The sequence below is a fragment of the Typha angustifolia genome, chromosome 1 (assembly GCF_048772165.1).
Source record: "Typha angustifolia cultivar Huaian chromosome 1, ASM4877216v1, whole genome shotgun sequence".
Lineage (NCBI taxonomy): Eukaryota > Viridiplantae > Streptophyta > Magnoliopsida > Poales > Typhaceae > Typha > Typha angustifolia.
In genome coordinates this window covers 5,344,195-5,367,377 of record NC_133239.1, presented here as the reverse complement: position 1 = coordinate 5,367,377, position 23,183 = coordinate 5,344,195, and the positions used below count along the sequence as shown (strand labels likewise).

At 34.2% G+C, this 23,183-nt stretch overlaps 3 protein-coding genes across 6 annotated transcripts; 2 read left to right on the top strand and 1 right to left on the bottom strand.

Moving 5' to 3' along the window:
- Positions 1 to 794: 794 nt before the first annotated feature.
- LOC140779224 (MA3 DOMAIN-CONTAINING TRANSLATION REGULATORY FACTOR 1-like) lies at positions 795 to 5,504 on the bottom strand. 2 transcript variants are annotated; one of them, XM_073124257.1, is made up of 4 exons: positions 5,136 to 5,504; positions 4,927 to 5,053; positions 3,081 to 3,175; positions 795 to 2,932 (listed from the first exon to the last, which is right to left on the bottom strand). In XM_073124257.1, the coding sequence occupies exons 2-4, from the start codon at positions 5,048 to 5,050 to the stop codon at positions 1,157 to 1,159; spliced, it is 1,995 nt and encodes a 664-aa protein (XP_072980358.1). In that variant the 5' UTR covers positions 5,051 to 5,053; positions 5,136 to 5,504; the 3' UTR covers positions 795 to 1,156. The 2 variants fall into 2 exon arrangements, with proteins under 2 accessions (XP_072980358.1, XP_072980433.1); XM_073124332.1 differs by lacking the exon at positions 5,136 to 5,504 and adding an exon at positions 4,035 to 4,105 and having other exon boundaries at positions 4,927 to 5,047.
- A 6,840-nt stretch (positions 5,505 to 12,344) lies between these two features.
- On the top strand, positions 12,345 to 13,570 carry LOC140762951 (BAG family molecular chaperone regulator 2). Its single transcript, XM_073100942.1, has 2 exons — positions 12,345 to 12,663; positions 13,083 to 13,570. The coding sequence occupies exons 1-2, from the start codon at positions 12,420 to 12,422 to the stop codon at positions 13,292 to 13,294; spliced, it is 456 nt and encodes a 151-aa protein (XP_072957043.1). The 5' UTR covers positions 12,345 to 12,419; the 3' UTR covers positions 13,295 to 13,570.
- Positions 13,571 to 15,257: 1,687 nt separating this feature from the next.
- Positions 15,258 to 23,057, top strand: LOC140763720 (uncharacterized membrane protein At3g27390-like). 3 transcript variants are annotated; one of them, XM_073102038.1, is made up of 10 exons: positions 15,258 to 15,609; positions 17,973 to 18,081; positions 18,170 to 18,362; positions 18,471 to 18,607; positions 19,772 to 20,060; positions 20,251 to 20,357; positions 20,437 to 20,584; positions 21,501 to 21,699; positions 21,842 to 22,082; positions 22,173 to 23,057. In XM_073102038.1, exons 1-10 carry the CDS (start codon positions 15,516 to 15,518, stop codon positions 22,420 to 22,422), a joined length of 1,767 nt encoding a protein of 588 aa, XP_072958139.1. In that variant the 5' UTR covers positions 15,258 to 15,515; the 3' UTR covers positions 22,423 to 23,057. The 3 variants fall into 3 exon arrangements, with proteins under 3 accessions (XP_072958139.1, XP_072958156.1, XP_072958147.1); XM_073102055.1 differs by having other exon boundaries at positions 15,591 to 15,609; positions 18,166 to 18,362; XM_073102046.1 differs by lacking the exon at positions 15,258 to 15,609 and having other exon boundaries at positions 15,620 to 18,081; positions 18,166 to 18,362.
- Positions 23,058 to 23,183: the final 126 nt, after the last annotated feature.

Below are 23,183 nucleotides of genomic sequence, written 5' to 3'. Positions count from 1 at the left end.
GAAGAGGTACCCAAATCTTGCCATATCAAAACTAGATATCGTTGATCTAAGCTTTATAATCTGCACTGTGATTCAAATGTTAGAGATGTTTGTACTTTCCTTCTCATATAGCTTCAATAAAACCATATGTAAGCCATCTAAATTGGGACGCAAGTCCCCAACATCTTTCTTTATCATTGAAAAAAGAACACAGTAAAAAGTCTAATAATAAATTGAAATTTTAGAAGCACTGATGAGTAACAATCTTGTACCAATTGCCTGACTTGCATTGAGCTTCAAGAGAGGATTTGAGCTTTAGATGGAGAAAGCTCAGAATGTAATCAGAAGAAAGAATGATATTCTAATTTCCAGGCTGCATTAGAACTTAAGTCTTATATTACTGTAATCAGGGGCAAGAAAAGTCATATATTGCAAAAGAACATCCTTTTACGTAAGATAAAAACTCGGTCAACCAAAATGAGAAACTTTAAGCAATTAGACCTGACGTATTCCTGATCCCAAAGGTTTCATGTACAGAGTGCAGCACCATATCTTGCTTCTATATCCACTCAGCCTTCATGATCTGCAGCTATTTATGCCAAATTAAATTGCAAGATAATGAGAATGAAATTCTTGAAATTGGAACTATGTATCTTCATGCTGAAACAATTTCACTTCACCAATATTAGATTAAAAAGGAAAAGATAAAAAAAGTGCTGTAATTATAAATATATAAATTCTTTCTTGACAAAAAGGCTGTAGCCCTGAATATGTAAATTCTTAACGAACAATAGAGCAGCTACAAGATTCGCAGGTTGATGGTAAAAGAAGAACGAATCTATAAATTAACAATAAGCAATATAGCAGCTACAAGATTCATGGGTCCTCAGGGTAAAGACTGTTGAAGGTTTCTTCCCCAAGATGATGCCTGTAGTATACTAGAACAGGCATTTACATAATGACCTCACCTACCAAATAAGCGCACAATACTGCTGAGACTTGGATGCTGGCAATCTTCAGGCCCCAAATTTCCCAGAAAAGAAACTAAAAGTAAAAATTAATATACCTTCTAGCCCACAACTATGACAATAGATTGTGCGTAAAGGTCGGTATTGTACATCATGAAATGCATTGGCTGATTCTTTCCTCTAGATGTCCGCAGCGAGAGGTGTAGCAACTATATAAAAGATGGCAACAACCAACCATGCTTCCTTGCATGGTCAACATACCCTCCAAACTTCTCCTCTGCGTTGGGAATATCAAGAGTCAAATCATCGAGGCCATCCCTAACTCGAGAGAAACCTTTTGCCATCTGAGTGATGGTTATTAACCCTTCACCAAAGCATTCCTGCAGTAAGGCCAATATACCATCGTTCTGCTTTTCCATTGCCATAACCAAAGCTTTCTTTACTACTTCATGGTTGAAGAAGGGCATTCCCAGGTCACGAATGCACTGGCAGGCTTCAGCTAAATCACCTCCAACAGCAAACTCTTCCAGAAGCTTTGTAATCTTGTCCTTTGCGTCCTCTACTGCCCAGCCAGTGCCACCACCCCAGCACCTCAGAATTCTCTCACCTGAATGTCGAGCAGAAACAAGTGCACGAGCCATGTGAACAGTTTCAATACCACTTGAATTGGGTTGGAGCTTTTCGTTGATATCATCCAAATTCAGTGGAACCAAGACATCATCAGTCACTGCCCTAGCTAGAAAAAGAGCAAGTTCATTTGAGGCATCCAAGATATCCAAAGAGGTGTCGTCTGCCGAATCCAAAAGCATTACAAATCCACTCATGATGTCATCACTAGAAAATAACTCCATACTAAGTGCAGACAAAAGAACAGAAGCCATCTCCTTTTCCCTATTCTTCCTGTCCATGGCAAGAGTTATCAATTTCTTGAGGAAAACAGGGTTGTACTCTGGAGCAGCAAGCTCTTCAAGGCTTCTGATGAGTTCAGGTATGTCATCTGATAGAAAGTACTCATGGATTATGTTCACAGATTCCTCCTTAAAATGGCGTATCTTATCAACATGCTCATTCTTATATTCTTCAACTGCAACTGCAGACTTCCCGGATAAAGGGTCGAGCCATCCTTCAGAAGTTGCTCTTGTCACTATCACGTCAAAAAGTCCCTTGGCAGAAGGAATATCAAGAGTTAGGTCATCAAGACTATCAGCAAGTCGAGAAAAACCCTTCATCATTTGATTAGAACTAATTAAACATTCTTCTGCTGCTACTTTCAAGAGATTTAGGATATATGGTTCTGATGCCGGGATCTCCATGATGAGGATCAAAGCCCGTTTCACAACCTCATGGTGGAAGAACGGAAGACCCAGCTCCCTTATACATCTGCAGGCCTCTGAAATGTCTCCACTATCAATATATTCTCTCAGTAAATCAGAAATCTTCTTTTTCACCTCATCAACTGTCACATGTGTACTACCACCCCATCGTCGTTCAACTACCTCAGCATGGTGAGGAGCTGATAGATAGCTCTTTTCAACAGTTTTCAAAACTTGATATCCTTTTGAGGACTCCGGAAGCAATTCTCTAGTTCTAGTGACAAAAATAGGAGGCAGGATCTCATCAACAACTGCACGAGCAATGAAGAGAGCCAGAACATCAACTGCATCTAGTATATCTACTGCCAAATCATCTGCAGACTCAAGAAGCATCATAAACCCTTCGTTAATCTTAGATGAGCTTAGTAAATCTGCATACAGGGAAGATAGAAGAACTGATGCCATTTCTTTCTCTTTGTCATGACGATCCATGGCCATGGAGATGAGTTTCTTGACAAAGTAGTGATGGTACTGCTCAGATCCCAGATCCCTAAGATCAGAGACCGCCAACGCCACATCTCCTGTGTTAAAGTACTCCTCAACAATTTTAGTTATATCTTTTCTGTAGTCATCCAACGAACAAGAAGCTTGAACACCCAAAACATGAGGAATCTGCAAACAGGAGATAATGACATAAAAATGTTTACCAGACAAAAGGACAAACTGAATACTTCATCCACTTCAGGGTTGACATTAGATTGTTGCTTAAGCTTGTATAATGCCTCATTTGCATATGTACAACAAAGATATTATGCCGTACCTCATTGTTCCAGTGATCTGAGTCATTCTTGTCATAGCTTGGACAGGAACCATTACCAAGAAGATCACCCACTGTGATTTTCCCACCAGCACTATCTATCAGCATAATTTTGTACAACGAGGAAAAAGTTCAGTATACTTGAAAAATTATCTAGAAGATCTACTGTAGCTTTCCACCAGCACTATCTATCAACATAATTTTGTACAATGAGGAAAAATTTCAGTATACTTAAAAAATTACTACAGCCTGACACAATGAGTTATCGATATATGTTTGAGTAAATCATGTCAAGAGTTCACACATAAATCATATTTAGATGGGCACACATAAATTAATAGAGAGAAAATAGAGGACAACCACAATTTTTTCATTCTTATTCTTGGATCTAGCTCAAAGTTTGAAAGTTCGCCCACTAAATTATTTCTTATTTTGGTAACCTGTAGACCTAATTATAATTATTGTATGTGATATGGACCAATTCTAACTTTTTATTTGCAATAATCAAGTAACAGTTTTAAGTAAATTTGCAACTATATTTGGCATTTGCACAGTATACACTCAAATAGTGACTTGAAGAAAAATAAAACTTGTGCATCAATCTAGATTTTGTTGGTCCACTTCAACTTTATCCAGGAGTATTTTCTCTGTTTCACCAGTGCTCAACAACAGCTGTCCAGTTGAATATCTCATGAATATTGAAAAGAAAGAAAGAAGCTCAGGAGATCATGATGACACTGAATGGAAAATTGAAAAATAAAGTTAGACAATGATACGCCATTGGTACTCCATAATTTTCTCTAGAAAATACAACGCAGATAGAATTTAGATGAGATCAGCTTATTCACATGTATGTCTATAGAAGATTCATTAGCAATTAAAATCCATGCTTATGTTGCAATGATGGCCACTGAAAGAGCATTTTGTTTAAAGAACTACTTCTGAATAGTCACCTACCAGACATTGTTAGCCATTCATTTGCCAATCTCATAAAACTAACTTGGCTGTATAGCATCACAAAATATAACCTGTACAACCAACTATACAAGATTAAGTACATAAGCTACCAGAAGATTTATAGGCTACAAGCACTAATTGTCTAATTCCTACTAAATTAACTAGTACAATAGTTTACCAAAAAACATGACAATCGATGTGATGAAGAAGGGGAAACTGTTATTGAAAATAAAATGAGAAATCCACCATAAATTATTAGTCATTAGAAAGGAACTCGTAGATCTAAGATCTTCTCAAGTTACTGATTCTGTGGTGAATCTTAAGAATAGTTTTAAAAGAACTAGACAATAAAGTACTTTGATACCTAATAGAACTCTTATCGTTTTTCTTACGACCCTGGATCTACTTTAATAATTCTGTATCGAAAGAGAACTCCTCAACTATCTAGAGATCCACTATATATTACAGCTTTTACTCTGCAAATAGACAAAAATTACTTCAAGAATACTTTGCAACATAGAAATTACTATCTTTCCTAAACTACTTAATTTTTCAAGCAAAACCATATAAGTTAAAACCTAGATAGTACAAACTTCTGAAGTTGCACAAAAATTACTTAAGCCATACTCTGAAATTAAAAAGTTTCAACTTTCCTCAACTACAAATATTAATAGACCAAATTGGCTACTCTAGTCTCTAGGGTCTCTGCATACTCTAATCAGATCCATAAAACCTTTTCATGAACCTCGCTCTTCCAGCCTACCAAATTACATCTCTTTATCTCCCGGCCCTCAAAAATACCAATTCAGAACGGTGAAAATTTCATGACAAACAACGAAAGCAAGTAAATTACAACAAATCTAAAGAGAAAAAAGAAATTAATTAACCTCACCCTTGCTCACTCGCACCGATCCGGGCATGCGCCTCACTGCGATCCCACCCGTCGGCGCCCTTCCTCCGGTAGCAACCCGCAGCTGGAGATCCGAAAGCGGAATATCTTCCTCCGGAGACACCATTGCCTGCATCAATTCGATCAAACGCCAATTCCTACAGTAAAAGCCAAAAAGTAACCCCGTATTTCGTACATCTCGTGTTATTTACCTCGACGAATCGAAGCCGGAGGAAGGTGGAGAAGGGGGGGGAGGAAACCGACAGAGATCTCCCTAGACTTCTAATCGCCTCTCTCTCTCTCTCTCTCTCTCTAGAGCCGCCCTTTCGATCTTTGCTATGTCCTCGAACGAGGTGGGCATTTAAAACTGGATTATATGAAGTTGGAGGAGGAGGGGAATCGGTTCGGGTACACGTCACGGGGGGCGTGGACGTGCGTGTCGTATCTCCACACGTGGCGGTCGATTAGCCGCCGCCGCTGAGGTTTCTTGGGTTGGGGGGAATTCACCGTGGTTGTCCAGTTGGGCTTGAATGCTACGTATGGCGGCAGAAGTGGAAATTTAGTTCGCGATTTCTAACACATCCACCTCCTCCCCCTCCTCCTCTAACATGGTAAACATTATATATATATATATATATATACATGGAGTTATGCGTAACAAATACTTCGTAATCATCCCTCTCGTTGTCCAAAGATAATATCACTTTATTAGATATTTCTAGAGCGTTTTGTCTGAAGATATTTCTTTATTTTCGTGACCTAAGATATTAATTTTTTATTTATTAACGGAATTAACATAACACTCATTAATAACAAGCTAAGATTCACATCATCCATAAACTATAAAAAATTCATTTATCTGGATATTATAACTGAATTGTAAAGAGCTCTCATCAAACATTGATCCCCTCTTACGTCTCGAAATCTTCACCAAATGGTAATAGATCTACCGAGCAGTAATACTAAACCATAAGCTATTGATCCACCTTTCTTAATATATTTTTGCTATAAGTTGTCATAACTTATTTGGTAGTTCCAAATAAAATTATCCTCTTTAACTTATTCACTTATATATATTATTAGACAAATCTTAAATCATTTGTGATATTTCTTTAACCATTATATAAATTATTTCATTGGTCATTCAGAATTATAATATCTGAATTTAATTAATTAAAATAATTGTTGGCTAATTTAGTGGCCGCGGAAGAAAATATTATTATATTTATGAGTTATCATATTATTTCAAATGTATTAGTATCTAATTCCTCTTCCTAATAATTAATCTTCATGCATCCTCCCATTGCTCTTACGGCCTCTATCTTTTTATGCTTTGATGATCTTCTCTAAAGCGGGTCTGGCTTAGGTGAGCATAAGAAGAAACAAAGGAGAAGATGCCTTCTTTTTAGTGCAACATAAGAAAACGCTCTTTTTGTCATCTTTGTAGCTTTTTAGAGATTTTTTGTATCAGATGCATGATGTAGCTAGGATCCTTAAATAAAGACACGTCAAATGAGTCAGAGAACTGAAAACTAAAATAACCTAAACAACCCAACTTTATGAGATGATGAAGATGAAAGAGAGAGAGAGATGTACAAAATACTCGTTGATGTCAAAATTGAAATGTTGAAATTGAATAGAAATCTATATTGAAATCGGATAGAAGTCCTGACGAATAAGAATGGGAGGGATTACAATTCCTTCTTGAAGAGTGTCTTGTTTTGTTTTTAAATTACAACTCTTATTCCGGTTAGAAGACCTTCCTTGGCATGAAGAAGGGCTTTGTCTGTGCTCTAGCTTTGAAGACCTTCCTAGACTTTGAAAGGGCTTTATCTCTCCTAGAGGCGGAACACTTACAATGTCCGGCAAAGTGGGAGGCTAGCTTTCAAAGCTATCGTTCTGCCTTATCCATTCCTTGACATGCAAGAACTGTTTGTACTTGATATTTTGTCTCATTGTCATATAGTACCGGTCAATCTGAGCATGCTTGCGCTTCATGCTGAAGTGGCTTTCTTTGTTTTCGATGAAAAACAAATCGACATCTCAATCTTCGAAAGCCTGTTTGTTACCCCACTTCTTATCTCTTATTTTTCTTGTCTATTAAGTCGTAATTTGTCAATCAAAGTCGAAGAGATGATCTATCTATAGACTTTTTATTAGAAATAAAAAAAAAAAAGTTATTAGACAGTTACGACCTAGCACATATTAGTGAGATGTGGGTTCTTTTTATGTGCACATGTAGTGCATTTAGGATCCGACCCGACTCGGATCGGATTCGGATAAAAAATTTCTATCCGACTCGGATTCGGATTCGGATACGGATAGAATTTTTGAAAAAAATTCGGATACGGATTCGGATACGGGTCCGATAAATTTTTCGGATTCGGATACGGATATCGGATATCCGTTTACCCGCATATTTTTTTAAATGATTTACAGTTTTTAGTTTGCTTATTTAAATAGTAAGTATTAATATTATTACTAATAATACATTATATATTATTTATAGAGATTAATTTCTCTAATTTTATATATTTGACATATAAAAAAATTATTTGTTGTAAAACTCTTAATAATTTTGTGTTAATTATATTTAAATAAAATATTATAATTATTTTAATTTTAATTAATATTCGTTTAAGATCCGATTCCTTATCCGAAAATTATCCGTATCCGTTTAGTTAGGATATGGTTTTAAATTTTGCTATCCGTCCAATATCCGTATCCGAATCCGTATCCGAACTAAAAATACGAATCCGGATATGAATTGAACACTATCCGATCCGTATCCGATCCGTTTTCACCCCTAACTGCATTACATTCTCATATAATTGATATAAGATTATTTACCAATTAACTTAAACTTATATAGATAGAAATGGTTTCTCATTAGGGATTCATTTAGTCTTACTCCAAAATATACATTAGTTATACAATAAATAAAATGCAGAGATTAAATGAAAACCGAATAACTTTTGAATCAAAGATGTCACTGCAACTTTTGAAAATTAAAGATAACACCCTATAATTTGACTCTATTATAAATTGAGACTTTTCTTTTTATTATTTATAAATAAAACCTCTTATTTGCTAAAAAGATATTGAACAATGCACTGAATTAAGCTTTAGATTTTTAAGCTAAATTACACCTAGACCCAAACTATGACCTATCAAAAAATTAACTTATCAAATTACCCTTTTTTTTTCTTATCCAATTTGGACTTTAGGAAATTGGGGAGAGCTTCAAAGATTGGTAGACATTGAGAGGAAGAAGTTAACTAGAAAGCAATATCATTAAAAAGAAAAAAACTGGTTATTGGGTTGGGATGAATTTGAGAGGAATAAATTCATTAGGAGAAGAAATGTTGGAAGAAGTTAAAGAGGAATGAAGATTGAGAGAAAGAGAGGATAAATATATTAGTGTGGGTTTGTGGGCAACTTCAGCACAAAAGGGAGCACAAATAGGTCACATGTTATTCACATGTCAAACAGTAGTCTAAGGGAAGAGTCATTTTAAAATATTTGAATGTTTTACACAGTTTCAAGGGATTTAAGTGCAATTTTATCCCTAAGTTTTACTGATGGAATAGAACAAAAATAGAATTTTTCTTCTATTTTAAATGATATTTTTCTTAAATTTCTCTTATCTCACTCTTTTAATATGATCATTAAGATTAAATAACAATAGCTTTGGATTGGTTGATTTTGTGAGATTTGAAGTCAGCGCTCCAATTTATTTTGGAGTCTTAATTTCATTTCTATAATTAATTTAACTTAATAATAGAATGTGAAATTTTAACAAATAGATATCTTAATATATAAATAATAATAAAAAGAGGGTTTTATTGGCAATATAGTCAATATATAAGGTGTTGTTTGTAATTTTTTCTTACTTTTTCCACCAAATATTAAAATTAAAAAAATTCTTAAAAAATACTTTTTTTAATAACTAAACACCCCCTTAAACCTAACTCTCTAAACTCAATAACTAAAATTTACTTAGCTAACTCGGCTCCTCAAAAAATAATAGAAAATTTAAATTTAAAAACGAAAAAGTGGGAACACTAAATATAATAAGTAAATTATTGAACTATGACTTACTTCTAGATTTGTTATTATTAGGCGAAAGGTTAAACTATCTCCATGAATTTTAGTTTGTATTATTAAAACCCGTTGTAGAATTCTAACATATATCTATCTCTCTCTATATAATATATATATAACTGTTTGACGGATAAAATTCTAATATAAAATAACCAAAATATACTTTCCAATTGTATATTAACTAATTAGAAAATTATTCTTGTTTTATTTATTAAAATCTCACTTTTACGTTTTGAATATTTCAAGTTTTGAGATAAAATATATAAAGGGAAAAAGGAGTCAAAAAATTAATAAATTAAATAAAATTTTACCTTCATCTTTTATTTGGATAAATAAATCATATATAAGTAAATTGATTATTATACTTGTCGTTTTATACTCTTCCACCAGAATAAATATTATTTCTCATATATAAATACATATATAATTGAATGTATGTGGATATAGTCACTTATTATGTTTCTAAAGTTAGTTGTCTAATAAGATAAGAATTAGTACAAAACATATATGCACTAAGATGCATGCACATTTGCACATGATTGATGCTATTATCGCCTAATTAAATACTTAAGAGAACTAGAAAATTATTGAAAAGCATGCGGCGCACATGCCTCATGCTAATATTCAAAAGCTTAAAAGAATTTTAAGAAATTTAAATTTAAAAAAAAAAGGAAATTTACTAAAAATACCCCCACTTTTGCCTATATTATTATTCACACCCTACTTGTGCATGTGGATATTTATCAAAAACACCCTGAATTAATAATTAACCTAATAGTACTTGACAATTAAAATTCAAATACCTAAATATCTGTTATTTGACCTTAAAATTTTACCTAAAAGCATTTTTTTTTATTTATAGTATATTTGACTCAAAAAGAAGTGTTCTTATGGCATTAAAAGCAAAAGGAAGAGAAGGAAAAGTTGGATAGTTAATTTTGTGGTCAATTTTTTAAATTAACTCAAGGTTTGAATGATAAATTTCCCTACAAAAGAGAGAGAAAACATCTAGTTACTTTGGCACTTTGCATGTATTATTTCATAGGCTCTATTTCCTAGGTCTAAATTTTGAGAGCTATTAATTGGTTACTACCATCTTCTATCTATTATTTAACTCAGTTAAACATATTTCACTTTTTGAACAATCTTTTTACCTTCTCTAATTAACCACTATGTTCAAAATATCAACTCAAGGTGATAAAGAAATAGTTTTGTCTCCTTTTATCTCTATATTTGTTACAAATAACTTGCTGTGAGAGGAAAAGGTTTATGCAAAAATGGTGATTTTATCTTGTAGAAATTATAATTTCTTCTATGTTTTATTTTTGTACTTTTAAGTTTAAACACCTAAATTTCTTCTGGTCCAGCCCAAGTTGTGATTATTAATCAACCATTAAATAAAACATGAAAAGACTTAGTTACTCCATATAAAAATAGTTTGATTTGAAGATGATAAATCTATGCCAAGTAAATGAAACTTAGTTGGACCACAGATAGGTTAAATACTTTAATTTGAAATATAAGAAGTTAAGTTAAAATTAAACCAAACTTAATTGTATGTAATTTGCCCTTTTTATCTTTTAATCTAGGATAAGTTGATAATATATGGAATGAAAATGTGAACCTAATTTAAACTCATAATCTCTAAAATAATTGACTTTGATACATATATATATATATATATATATATCATATCAAATTATTAGATAACTGATTAATTTAAAAGTTTTATTATTAAATAATAAATCAATAATTCATATCATGACTTAACAACATGAATGTTGCTTTTAAGTTTAAAGTTCTTGAGTATCAAACTCAAGATGGGACCAACTCCCTCTTTATCACTACATTAAATAATGCAGTACTAATCAAGCTTCCCTCTTCCCTCTTCCTGTTGACAATGATTTGTTTGAGATAATTGACATCTACCAATTAAAATAATTAGAGTAAGTGTTAGTAGTTTCTTGAGAAATTTACACTTGATATTTGTCTTTATTTATTATTGTTAATACTCTATGAATATTTATCATTTTAACTCCTACATTTTACTTTTAAAGATATGATAATAATATATAATAAAGAATATTTTGCTAGTTTTGAAAATAAAAAGAAATAAGCATACCACTCATTTGACATTTTCATACTAGAGAGTATTAAGGTTATTTTATATCTATAGTTAATTTAACTCATGTTGATCATTAAGAAAGCTAATGCTAAGTTGTTTTTGAGATATTAAAAGTTAAATGCAGAGTAAAATAATAAATTATCATATTAAGGTGTTTGTCATAAATTTCCTTAATTTTTTAAGTTTTTTTTTCTTTTTACATAATTAATAAAGAGAACTTTTAAAATATTATAATTATCGTTACATTCTTCGGTTAGAGCTGCCATTATAATATTTTGTCCTCTTTTGGAATTGCGATTATGCACAAGAGAGGCTGAAATAATTACACTTAGACTCCCTAAATTATAACTCTTTCTATATACCTCTTATAGATTTTTTGTGATAAATAGACCTCTAAACTATTAAAAATGTCGCACCCCTCCTAATATCGTTGACGAAAAAGCTACGAAAACTAAGTTACCCCTCCCAGAAGGTAAGAATATTTTAATAAACTAATTTTTTTTTTTAAAATATAAGGATAAACTTATCATATAGCTAGCTACTCGTATAATTTGTATACCACAACTTATGAGTAAAAAAAAGAAATTAAAACGACATTTTTATGTGTAAAAAAAAAAAGATAATAATTGGGGAAATAGAACCATTCCTCCTTCCTCAGACAACAATGGCTAATGGATCCAATGCCCTCATTAGAAAAAGGCAAGCTTGAATTCATGAGATGCATTGTGACCTACCATGATTATAGTATCCCATGGAATTAAACCTAACCGACCACCAAACCATATGATTATATTGTCCCACCAATCAAGCAAAGCTTGTCCCCAACCCCATCCCATGCATGCATGTGCTGATGTGCATGCCTTCTCTCTCTCTCCTCTTTCTCTCTTCCCCTTAAAACTCGCCTTAAGAAACTCCACCCAAAGCCAATTATTCTATCCATGCACATCCAAACCACTCCCCCAACTTTAGCAAACAAACATCACCAAAAGGCTAAAAGATTCCAATTCTTTTGAAGTCTACAGGATAACTTTCTTTGCCTTTAAACAAATAAAAGAAGCTCACCAAAGGCATCATTGTTTTCTTTTGCTCACTTCACGTCTTTATCCAAGCAAGTGCACGCTTTTAAAGCATCTCTCTTTCTCTCCATATGTATGTATATATATATATATAACTAGTCACAGTATTGTCTTAAGCCCACCACCACCACTTGAGATAGAGAAGGAAACAAAAGAGAGGAAGGAAGAGAAAAAAAAAAAAAAAAAAAACTATGATCAAGTTGAGATCAAAGAAGCTCTTCAAGAGAAGTTCTAAGAACAGTGCAGGAGTCAGTGGCAGCGGCAGTGGCAGCGGCGGCGGCGGCAGCGGCCAGCAGATCGAATGGGAGCTGCGGCCTGGGGGAATGCTTGTTCAGAAGAGAGAGGGTGGTAAAGGAGGGGGAGAAGTGATCATAGTGAGAGTCTCAACTGGGTCTAATTGGCATGACATCTCCATTGGTGCTAGTTCTACATTTGGTGAGCAAATTTCCCTTGGTTTTATATCAAACATGTACCTCTAAAGTGCTTATCAATACTTAAAAAGGTCCTTGTTATTTTGCATGTCCCTTTAAATCTTCAAAGTGTCCTTAAATGACACTATATATTAATAAAGATTATATTCTATATGGAAGGGGATATTTGCATGAGGATTTTTCTTTTTGAAGGATGATAAATCCTTTGCTCCTCTAATGACATTTTATTCTAAAAGCTTCAACTATTAACTATCATTCCTCACTTCTATGCTCAAAACATTGAGAAGACCCAATATGTGAAATTTGAATTAAATGGAAATAAATTATCAGATCTAGCAATATTGCATTACAAGAAGGCAGTAGAAGTGTTTAAAGGCTATCAGAGTTGATTAATGAGTAACTAAAACTCTTGTGCCATTGCAGGGGAGTTGAAGTTGGTGGTGTCCATGGTGACAGGGCTTGAGCCAAGAGAGCAGAGGCTTCTCTTTAGAGGCAAAGAGAGGGAGGATGATGACTTCCTCCACATGGTGGGAGTCAAGGACAGGGACAAAGTCCTCCTCTTGGAGGACCCTGCACTCAAAGAAAGGAAGCTAAAAGCCATGGGAACCCCTTCTCCTACCATTATTGAGGTCTAGAAGAGGGCTTAATTGTTAGTTTTAGTAGGACTACTACTAACAGTATGTGACATGGAGGAAGAGTGGAGTTTGGTATGCTAATTAGTATCTATGCAGTAGAGGTGATTGCATGGCAGGTGGAGGAGATGCTACGAGTTGCATTCCAGATTTGTTTTTGTGATGGAATGGAGGTAGAACTCGTCAGTTTGTGTTTGATTTTGCCTGTTCTTATTTCACAGGTCAACTAGACTAGCTTGTAACCAAATTTAAATCTGGGGAAATTATAAACAAAAAAAAAAATTCCTTACTTTTATTGTCTTAAAAACACTCTCTTAATGAATAATTATTACATAAATAAGTTAAATTATAAGTACTATGATATCTCTGTGACAACTTTAATTTCTAGCCATCAAACTTGGCTTAGTCTAACTCGAGTCGAGTCGAGCTTGAACTGAAATGAGTCGCTTTAGTAAATAAAATCCAAGCTTCATTGAAGCTTGAATTCGACCTGACTTGAATTTTAATCAAATTTGAATCAAGTGTGATTAGTTCAATTGTCTAAAACTTTAACTATTCATATGTCGAGCCTTATTGAGTAAATCTGAGCGAGTCTACCTAAGATCAAGCTTAGCTTAAAAACTTAATTTTAAACCCTAAACTAGTGAATTAAATAAGCCGAGCTTGATCAAACCCTTATCAAGCCGAGTTTAAGCTGGCTCGATTAATTTGATAGCCCAAAATAGAGCTATTTAAACCGGTAAATAAAGTAATTTGTTACCTAATAAAGCACAAAAGTTCGTGAGAGACACCAAAAGACCCCAGAATTAGTCTTCAACTTGTGTGTGTTAACTATATTATTATTAGTATTGGAGCTTTTTGACAATTTAATTGTAAGTAGGTTTTAGATTTAGTAGCTAAAATTGAGTGCATATATTTCTTATAGTTGATGCGCATTTTATTACAATGGAGTGTATAAAATTGACATATACTTGAGTCTACTATTATAAATTATAAAATTAAATATAATTAAATAATAAAATATTTATTTGATTAAAACATTATATTGTTGTAATATTAAAGCTAATATGGGTTTAAATTAACTCGTTGACTTTTCTAAATATTTTTCATAAAAGCAAAGAGTTTTTTTTGGAAAAAGCAATAGGACAGGGCTTGAATCATAAAAGGCCGATAATATAGGGGCTTTTATGTAATTTTTTATTCAGGTTAAATATATTTTATTTTTTTATACTTATACTCAAAATTATTTTATCCCCCTTATTTTATCTAAGTTAACCGATTAAAAAATATTTAAAATTGAATGAGTAGCTAAATATCCTCTATTTTTAATTTTTTATGAATAAAAATATTAAAAGAATACTTACATATTTTTTTTCTCTTATTTTCTAAATTGTGCTAACTACGTAGTAAGCAAAGATTATTAAACCCGAGTTTTTATAAAGTTTAATAATTATATCACGCATTCGAAGAAGATGAATACAGGTAAAATAAAAACCATATTATTAATATCCGATCTATTTTGCCTAACAAATACGATATAGTATTTAATTAAGGGATCTCATTTCATCACAAGGACTAATTTGAAATTTTTTAAAGCACCGGGAGTAAAATACAATTAACCTTTTTTTTTTAATTTTTTTACTTCGGGGGTAACTAACAGGCAGGGAGTCGTCAACCCAAAGGAAATCTGGTCAACTGGTCAAGCACAGGAGCGTGGTATTTTCCTGCTGCCGACAATGCAGATCATCTTCTCACCCGTCCCATATCAAACTTAGCAACTCATACGTGCTACGGACGCCAAACATGCCACCTCCTGCAAACTCACACCGTTGATCTCAAAATGGACGGTCTGTGATGCATCAAAGCATTCGGGGCGGTGGGTCAGCGACTTGGTCGGTGTCCCTATCCCTTTGTTTCGTTCTCACACTCAGTGCTCAGTGCTTCCTGACACCACCAAATCGTCTTCATACAAGCAAGCATTTATTCTCCCTTCTCTTTTTTCCTTTTTATTCATTTATTCTCTCTCTCTCTCTCCGTTTTCTCAGGAGTAGTTTTAATAACTTACGACTCCTCCCACAAATTATGATGAGAGTAGAGTTGCAACTACCCGAAGGGTGATTCTTGCAGGGACCCATTTGGTTTCTTTGATGGCCTTGAAGGATTTGCTCGATTTTTAGTATAAGAGGCAGCCAAATTCTGCATTTTGGTTTGGTTTACTGTAGGAATGGAGCCTCCGAAGGGGTTCTGGGCTGCTCTTTGGAGCTTTCTCTGCTTCTTGCCTTACTTCTTTGGTCTGCTTCTTCTTGGCATCGTCAAAGGTGTGAGCTTTACTTCCTTTTATGCCGTCTGGGTTGGTTCACCAGGTTGATGACTTCCCTCTCGGTTGAACTTGGTTCTGCTTGATATGGTTGATTGCGATAGTTGTTGGAAAGGATCCCTCTTTGTTACTGGAAGAGGGAATTGACTTTTAAATGGGAATTTAACTGACTCTCTTGCTACTGTTCGGTATAAATTTTGTGGAACTGAAAATGATTCGATTATGATGTTTATTAAAAGTCTTGGTGATGGTTTGGAAATTAAATTTATTCACTTCTTTCTATTTATATTATTGTTAATGGAAGTTGATTAGGAAAAAAATGTAGAGTGAAATGATCCTAATTCCGATAAAATCACTTTGGATTATGAAGGAAGATACGAAGGTTGAACTACAATCGTTGTGGGAGAATTTTAAGATACCTGATGAAATTGATACCTGTTCTTTAGGTCATGATCTTAGATTAGGTACCCTTTGGATCTGCTCGTGAACTTATTCTAAGAGTGTGATTACTATGCAATACGTCTAATATCTCATAATCTGTGTTTATATCTTGTTTATTGAAATTTCTGGATAATTGTGGTGCTTCTATGATCAAGAATCTAAGTTTTATGCCATTTTCCTTTTAATTTGTTCATGCCTCTTTTAGGAAATATATTAGAAATAAGCTAGTTGACCTGCTTGTTTAAGTCATAAAGGAGCATTGCCAGTCTCCTCAAGAGAATAGCCTATACTTTATTTTCTCCTAGCCTCGTGGACCTCAATTCTGCTTATAGTTTTCTCTTCCATTTTAATGTGTCATAGCAGTATCATTTTAAAGGTGAGATTGCAAAATCATAACTGGTGCACATTGTCTGTCCGTTTCCTGTCTTTTGCTTGAAATGTTGTATCAGTTGTCGATCACAATTCTTTAGGATTGTGCCCCAATCATGTAACTCAAATCACCTAGGATATTTTATCAAATTTCAATTTTCATGTGACAACAATTTGTTGCAATTCATGCTGAAGCTGTAGGATTTCAGATTGGTAGAAAGTCTTGTTAGCCTTTGATAAACAGAGGCTATGATTTTATGGCAGATTCAAAGGAGATTGAAGTGTTTGTAATATACGAGGTAATGATAATCTATTGATATGATAAAATCTTAACACACTGGTAAGAATAGCATAGGAAAATGTAGTCGATAGAGAATATTAATGAGTTTGAGAACAAGAGCACCTAATTTTGCATCTCCATAGAATAAGTAGTTTTGCATGAGGAAGAATTTCATTTTTGGTGTGTTCTAACTTGTTCTTCCTCCTCTTTCTTTCTCCATCTCTCCCTCTTGTCACAACTTTCTTTATTTGCATTATGTTGTAACCTGTGCAAGAATCTGCATTATTAGGTCAATGATGGAAAATAAATCATTGCGGAAGCCAGGGTTTTAGTGATGGTTTAAATTAATATCATGCCTAACTGTGCCTTCATGATTTTGGAACGATGCACTTTGAGAAGAGAAGAAAACTGATCTTCTTTTTCTGTTTTTGGGAATTCTTAAGGTTCAAACTTTTGATTCTATTATGAATGTTATGATAATGTCTTGTGTATTGTTTTGACTTTATATGCAGTGTCTGCCACCTATTCTCTGTGAATCATATAGATATTTCCTCTGCATTATGCTTCTTAAGTGTGGTGTCTATGACATGTGTTTCTTGTCCATCTGTTGTGATCTCGGCACATGCTTGATCTCACCTGATTGCCTGTGGCATTAGTTCCCTGACATTAGATGGCTTTAAAAAAAATTTAGAGTTAAATTAGAGCTGAAGAAACATTGTTAGCGGGACTTGCAATGATTTCAGCCTTCACGAACTCATTTCCTCTAACTTATGGTCCTAGAATTTGCTGTGCCTGTACTCGATTTTATTGAAGCTCTTCCGTGAGTCTCTTTTTTGCTCATATAAATCTGTCTTATCTTTCTGTGATCTTTTAAATTGTCATATAACGATTTTGTTATACTGAATAGGTCGCTAATATCTTTAAGTAACTAACTGTAATTTTGTCAATGTGGTCGTCCAGAGATCAGGACTCACATTGAAAAAAAACACAAAATGGATGGTGAAGCCATGAATTTACAGAAGTATAAGAAGATGAAATTTGATTAATTGTAATGTGAACTTTTATCCCTTGTTACCTCTAAAGAAATTTGTTGATATGTTTGTGCCACAATTTTCAATTATTTACCAGCTCTGTATTTGTTGGGGTGTTATTTCAAAGTTCGACACTTAGACCTTAATGATTCTATACCCAAAATAAAATTTTGGAAGTACCTTTTCAAACTGATGACTCCTGTTCTATATGACTGTGATTTGTCATGATTTGACCTTCTGCAGGTGCTTTGGTTTGTCCTTGGGTATGTCTTATTATGACGATTGGAAATTCTGCAATCATATTGGGCTTGTGGCCAGTGCATGCAATTTGGACATTTTACTGCTTAGTTAGGTAGTATTTGCTTCTGCACAGGTCCTTACGTTTAGTCTGTGACATCATTTGACTGTATGTTAACGACTTTCATCTGTTATGAAGGCAGAGCCAAACAGCTTGGACCTATTCTGAAGCTTGTTATTTCTATTGGGGTATCCGTCATCCTAGCTTCATGGCCAATAGTTGGTATCATGGGAAGTGTGCTGGCTAGTGCAGGATATGGCTTTCTAGCTCCTGTAATGGCTACTTTTGATGCAGTTGGAGAAGGAAACACTGATATGTTTGTTCATTGTTTTGTGGTACATTTACCTTTACATTTTATTTGTCGGATTTGATATTCTGTCTTTTTGGTTTTTCATGTTCTTTGGTAATTTCAACTTCTTGTGTCTATGTTATTAAATGTATAGGATGGTACATGGACTACAATTAAGGGCAGTTGCACGGTGGTCAGAGACTTGAAGGACATGTGTTTCCACTCCTATTTCTCAACTATGGATGACCTTCGTCTTGAAGATCCTCCAAATGGACAGCCATATGAAATAAGGTCCTATATACTCTTTATTTCCTTTCATCCTATATTTTGTTGTCTGTATCTCCATAATAATTATTGACAATCTTCCAAATGATCTTTACCCCTCTTTTCTTCCAGGCGAATAAACTTAATAGATATTAGCTTTGGTCTGGAAGTTTGTAAACTTTGTAATTTATAGATTAGGTAATTGACCAATATTTTAGCCATAGATTTAGATTGAGCAAACTGAGAATGCGTGAATGTGAAGTAGTTATTTGTTAGGTTGATAAATCTAAATGCAACTTTGATTTTTTTTGTTAATTTTCTTTTTGTCCTTTTTTAGATGGATCTGTCTTTTGTGTGAAACCTTTTTGATGGCATCATGGCTTCATATGATATTACTAGGTAACCCATGAACAGTTTAACAGAAGAAAATCTAACCTAGTATTGTGTATGCCCTTCTTGATGCTTTCTTTAGTTTTGCAACTTAAGATATCTTTTCCCTGGACATTTGATCGAGTACATTAATGATATGACATAATTATGGTGTCCTACAAAATGCAAGTACTTCAATTTTTCAAAGGAAACTTTATTTCAAGATGAAAACTACAATTGATTGCTGAAGAAAATAGGCAGCACAATGTACTATTTAACCATAAATGAGCATCACACGAAATGCCATTTTCATGTAGATGGAGTGTCGGCACATGGCAAGAGGGAGTGAAGATTCTTTCTAGGCCACTAGTTATCTTAGCTTAATTTAGCAAAATTAAGACAAAAAATTAAATTAAAAAAACTATAAAATAGGAGCCTAATTGTTGTACGATTTAAGTAGTTGCATATCGATTGATCTCAACCCTATTTAATTATTGATTGAAATTTCACCAATAAATATAAAATTAGAGTATTTCTCAAATTTCATACTCTCAAGTAATGGATTGCTTTTAGCATTAGGAGTCAGACCTACTGTTATAAATTCACCAATGAACTAGGAATCAGGTGATTGCTTTTTAATTAGAGTTCATCTTGGCTTAGCTTTTTTTTCTAACAGTACAACTAGTTGAACTTTTTAATTATAAGATTTTGTGTTATTATAGATAAACACATTTTATTGGCAAGTTGTACATCATCTGAAGTCCTTTCTTTTCAATCTTAGAGCATTGTAGATCAATAAGGCTTTAATGTGACATCTTCCAGATTGTGGAATGTTCCTGCTGCCCTATTGTCTTTTGTGTGTGGAATCATGGTTGACATGCCAATGGTCTCATTAATTGCCATATACAAGAGCCCTATCATGCTTTTTAAAGGATGGAAAAGGTTGATACAGGATCTCATAGGCCGGGAGGGACCGTTCTTGGAGACTGCATGTGTACCATTTGCTGGTCTTGCTATTCTACTCTGGCCATTAGCTGTTGCAGGAGCAGTCATAGCTTCCATCATGTCCAGTCTTCCTTTAGGTGCATATGCTGCTGTGGTTGTTTACCAGGTCTGAAGAGTTAATTGGATCATCTTCTTGTTTAATTCATATTTTGTCAATAATAGCTTCTCAATGTAATTAGACAATTGACGACATGTCTAACCATTATCTCTCAACATCATATTCAGTATAATTACATTACATATTTTTTTCTTGTTTTCCTCTTGTATTCATGAAATTTTTCTTCTGGATGCTGCAGGAATCCTCAATTCGCAAGGGACTCTTCTACATTGTTTCATCATTGGCCATGTTTGATGAGTACACAAATGATGTGCTTGACTTGCCAGAAGGATCTTGCTTTCCTAGGTGATACATGTACTATTATTCACTTGCTGTGTGTTTTTTATGCAACATTAAATCATGCTGTCTTCTATTAAATGGGTAGGTATCGATATCGAAAGGGGCCTGAGTCTCCACATTCCAGCTCAATGTCCAGACCCAACTCTTTTCGCAGGGAAAAGAAGGATGTAAAGAACCCTCCTTCGCGTGCTGCATCATTTAAGGATACTATCCGAGAATTAACACCAATTAAGGTACTTCACATCATTTCTAAGATGTTAGTGTATGTAACTGGCGTTTGTGCAAAGCTTTCTTTGGGAAGAATGACTAATTAATACTTCAAAAAAATCATTTTAGACTGGGCCAGAAACAAAGTATCTAATTTTAAGTTCATAGACTCGAACAAGTTTGCAGCAATTACAATGCATGGTTATGGAACCTATTCTAAATGGGATTCCTTTTGTTTGTCTGATAGAAGATATCACTTTGTTTTATCTAAGAAGCAGAAGGTTTACCTATTTTACCTCTAATGTAGTAAAAGAGAACTTACATAAATCTTTTCTCCACATGATAGTACAAAACACCAACTGTTTAGCCCAGCCATGAACAAAACACTTAGCTGTCTATGCTAAATGGAGTGATCGTAGATGCTTACCCATTAACTTCGACTTACTCATGGTTAACTCCATTATTCTTAAAGAAGAAGCATCTCATATGATTTTGTTCGACTCTTTTTCACAAAGATATCTCATTATTTGAAGATAGATTCCAAATTTGGACAGCGAAAAACAAAATGAGAAAGAGGGAAAACGGGAAAGAAATAAAAAATAGAATGTGTCCATAGAACCAAGATCATCACTTCGTCATCTTGGTCACTTGCTATCTAGCATTGCTAGGAAATAGTAGGAATATTATTTGTGTCGTAAGTAAGTTTCCTTAGCTCAAAGATGGAAAGAAGAAACAAAGCAGAGCTGATTTGCTTCTTGTTTCTGGATCTAGAAAATGTTGCAATTGCAACATACCAGCAGTAATTTAAATATTTTCAGTTTGCTTTATATATATTTTTGTTCATGTATATTTTCAGATATTTTCAGTTTGCTTTGTTCATGTATATTTTCGAAGATAGTCGACCTGTGGATTTTGTTTTAACTTTCTACTAGTGTTATGTAGTTACTTGAAGGTCTATTCTTAGAATGTAAGCGCCATGGTGAGATTCTGGTTGCTGAAGGGGTCATAACTCGTGAAGATATTGAAGAATCCAAGTCAGGCAAGGCTGGTAGTGGAATATTAAGCATAGGTTTGCCGGCATATGTCATCCTTCACGTACTCCTGCAGTCCATAGAGGCTAATTCTGATGGTTTGCTCTTAAGTGAGTCAAGAAAGGCGATGTCCCTTTCCAGAACCCGTCTAGGCGGGAGCTCATGCATTGGGACGCCTCTTTTATCAAGTTGTTTTTGTTCAGTTAGTATTGCCAATACATCTGATAAATTTGGCTGGTTAATGTATTTCAGGTGATGGCACGGAGATAACATCTGATAATAGACCCAAATATGCGATCTTCGATTGGTTCTTTGACCCTTTGATGATCATCAGAGAACAGATCAAAGCTGAGAAATTTTCAGAAGAGGAACAGAACTATTTGTCTAAGTTCGTCTTGTTAATTGGCGATTCCAAACGCTTAAAGAATCTTGTTACCCAAATGCCATCACTAAGTGATCGGAAACGAGGAGAAATAGATGCATTTTCTCGAAGGTAGTGCAACGTCCTTACCACCACAATCAAGTCTTTTTCTTCTATGTTTCTATGTTATAACTTTGTTATATATTTCTGTTATGATACAAGGTTGCAAGGAATCACGAGGTCTATCTCAAGGTATCCAACAGCCAAACGTCGTTTTGATGACCTTGTAAAAAAACTCTCAGAAGAACTTGAGAAGAAGATGGAAGGCAGCCAATCAATTAATGGATCTCAACCCCAAAGGTCAAAGAGCATACTAAAAGTTATTAGTCGTAAATCTTTTGGGAGAACAAGAAGCCGCCAAAGTGATGATCAGGAGTCGCAGCGTGGAAATGGCTCTCTTCTCACTCAATGATCATCTTTAATCAGAAATAAGATTTATTCCGTTATTCTTACAGAGTAGAGTTTTCTTCCTTCCACTGATTTGTCTATTCCAACAGACATCGATGCTGGAGTAGCAGCATGCCTTAATTCCTCTTTTTGTCATGTTCTTGAAGTTGTAGTTTAGCTTCAGTTCACATCTATTACGGCCCATCGGCCCCTGGCCGATGTCACAGGGCAACCTCAAGAGAAACGGAGGATTACAGGAGAAGTCTGGACATGCTATTGGTGAAAATATGGTGGAAAAACCAGGCGAAAGAAACAAGTGAGTCTTTCAGTTCTCAGCAACATAACTGAAGCGAGAGAGAAACAATTGAATCTTTCAGTTGTCGGCAACATAACTGAGTTTAAACCCATTCTTTGTCAGGAGAAATAGGCATGTGTTTATTGGATGTCACGATTCCATTAATTGCCACACTATATCACTCAGTTGAGATACGAATTCCTGATAAACGTGTGCTGCTGATAGCTACACATCAATGTTATATATTTGTTAGGGATCTCTTGGATAATTCCAATGAGTGTCGTAACTGCAACATAAAGATGCGGTTAACTAAACAATTGAATGCTGTTTCGAACAATGGAAAAAATATTCCACATTGCAATTTATCTTTTCATCAATTATCAGCACTAATGAAATGAATTTTAAGACAACAAATTATCTTAAGCCCTCTTCTTTAGTTTGTAATCTGAATTCTCAAAATTTTTTGACAAAAATTGGCAATCACCAACATA

Coding starts and splice junctions, on each gene's coding strand:
- LOC140762951 (XM_073100942.1), top strand. CDS start 12,420: ATGATCAAGTTGAGATCAAAGAAGCTCTTCAAGAGAAGTTCTAAGAAC. Junction 12,664..13,082: donor TGGTGCTAGTTCTACATTTG/GTGAGCAAATTT, acceptor GTGCCATTGCAG/GGGAGTTGAAGTTGGTGGTG.
- LOC140763720 (XM_073102038.1), top strand. CDS start 15,516: ATGGAGCCTCCGAAGGGGTTCTGGGCTGCTCTTTGGAGCTTTCTCTGC. Junction 18,363..18,470: donor TGTTTGTTCATTGTTTTGTG/GTACATTTACCT, acceptor TTAAATGTATAG/GATGGTACATGGACTACAAT. Junction 20,061..20,250: donor CTGCTGTGGTTGTTTACCAG/GTCTGAAGAGTT, acceptor TGGATGCTGCAG/GAATCCTCAATTCGCAAGGG.
- LOC140779224 (XM_073124257.1), bottom strand. CDS start 5,050: ATGGTGTCTCCGGAGGAAGATATTCCGCTTTCGGATCTCCAGCTGCGG. Junction 3,176..4,926: donor ATCGGTGCGAGTGAGCAAGG/GTGAGGTTAATT, acceptor TTATGCTGATAG/ATAGTGCTGGTGGGAAAATC. Junction 2,933..3,080: donor CAGATCACTGGAACAATGAG/GTACGGCATAAT, acceptor TCCTGTTTGCAG/ATTCCTCATGTTTTGGGTGT.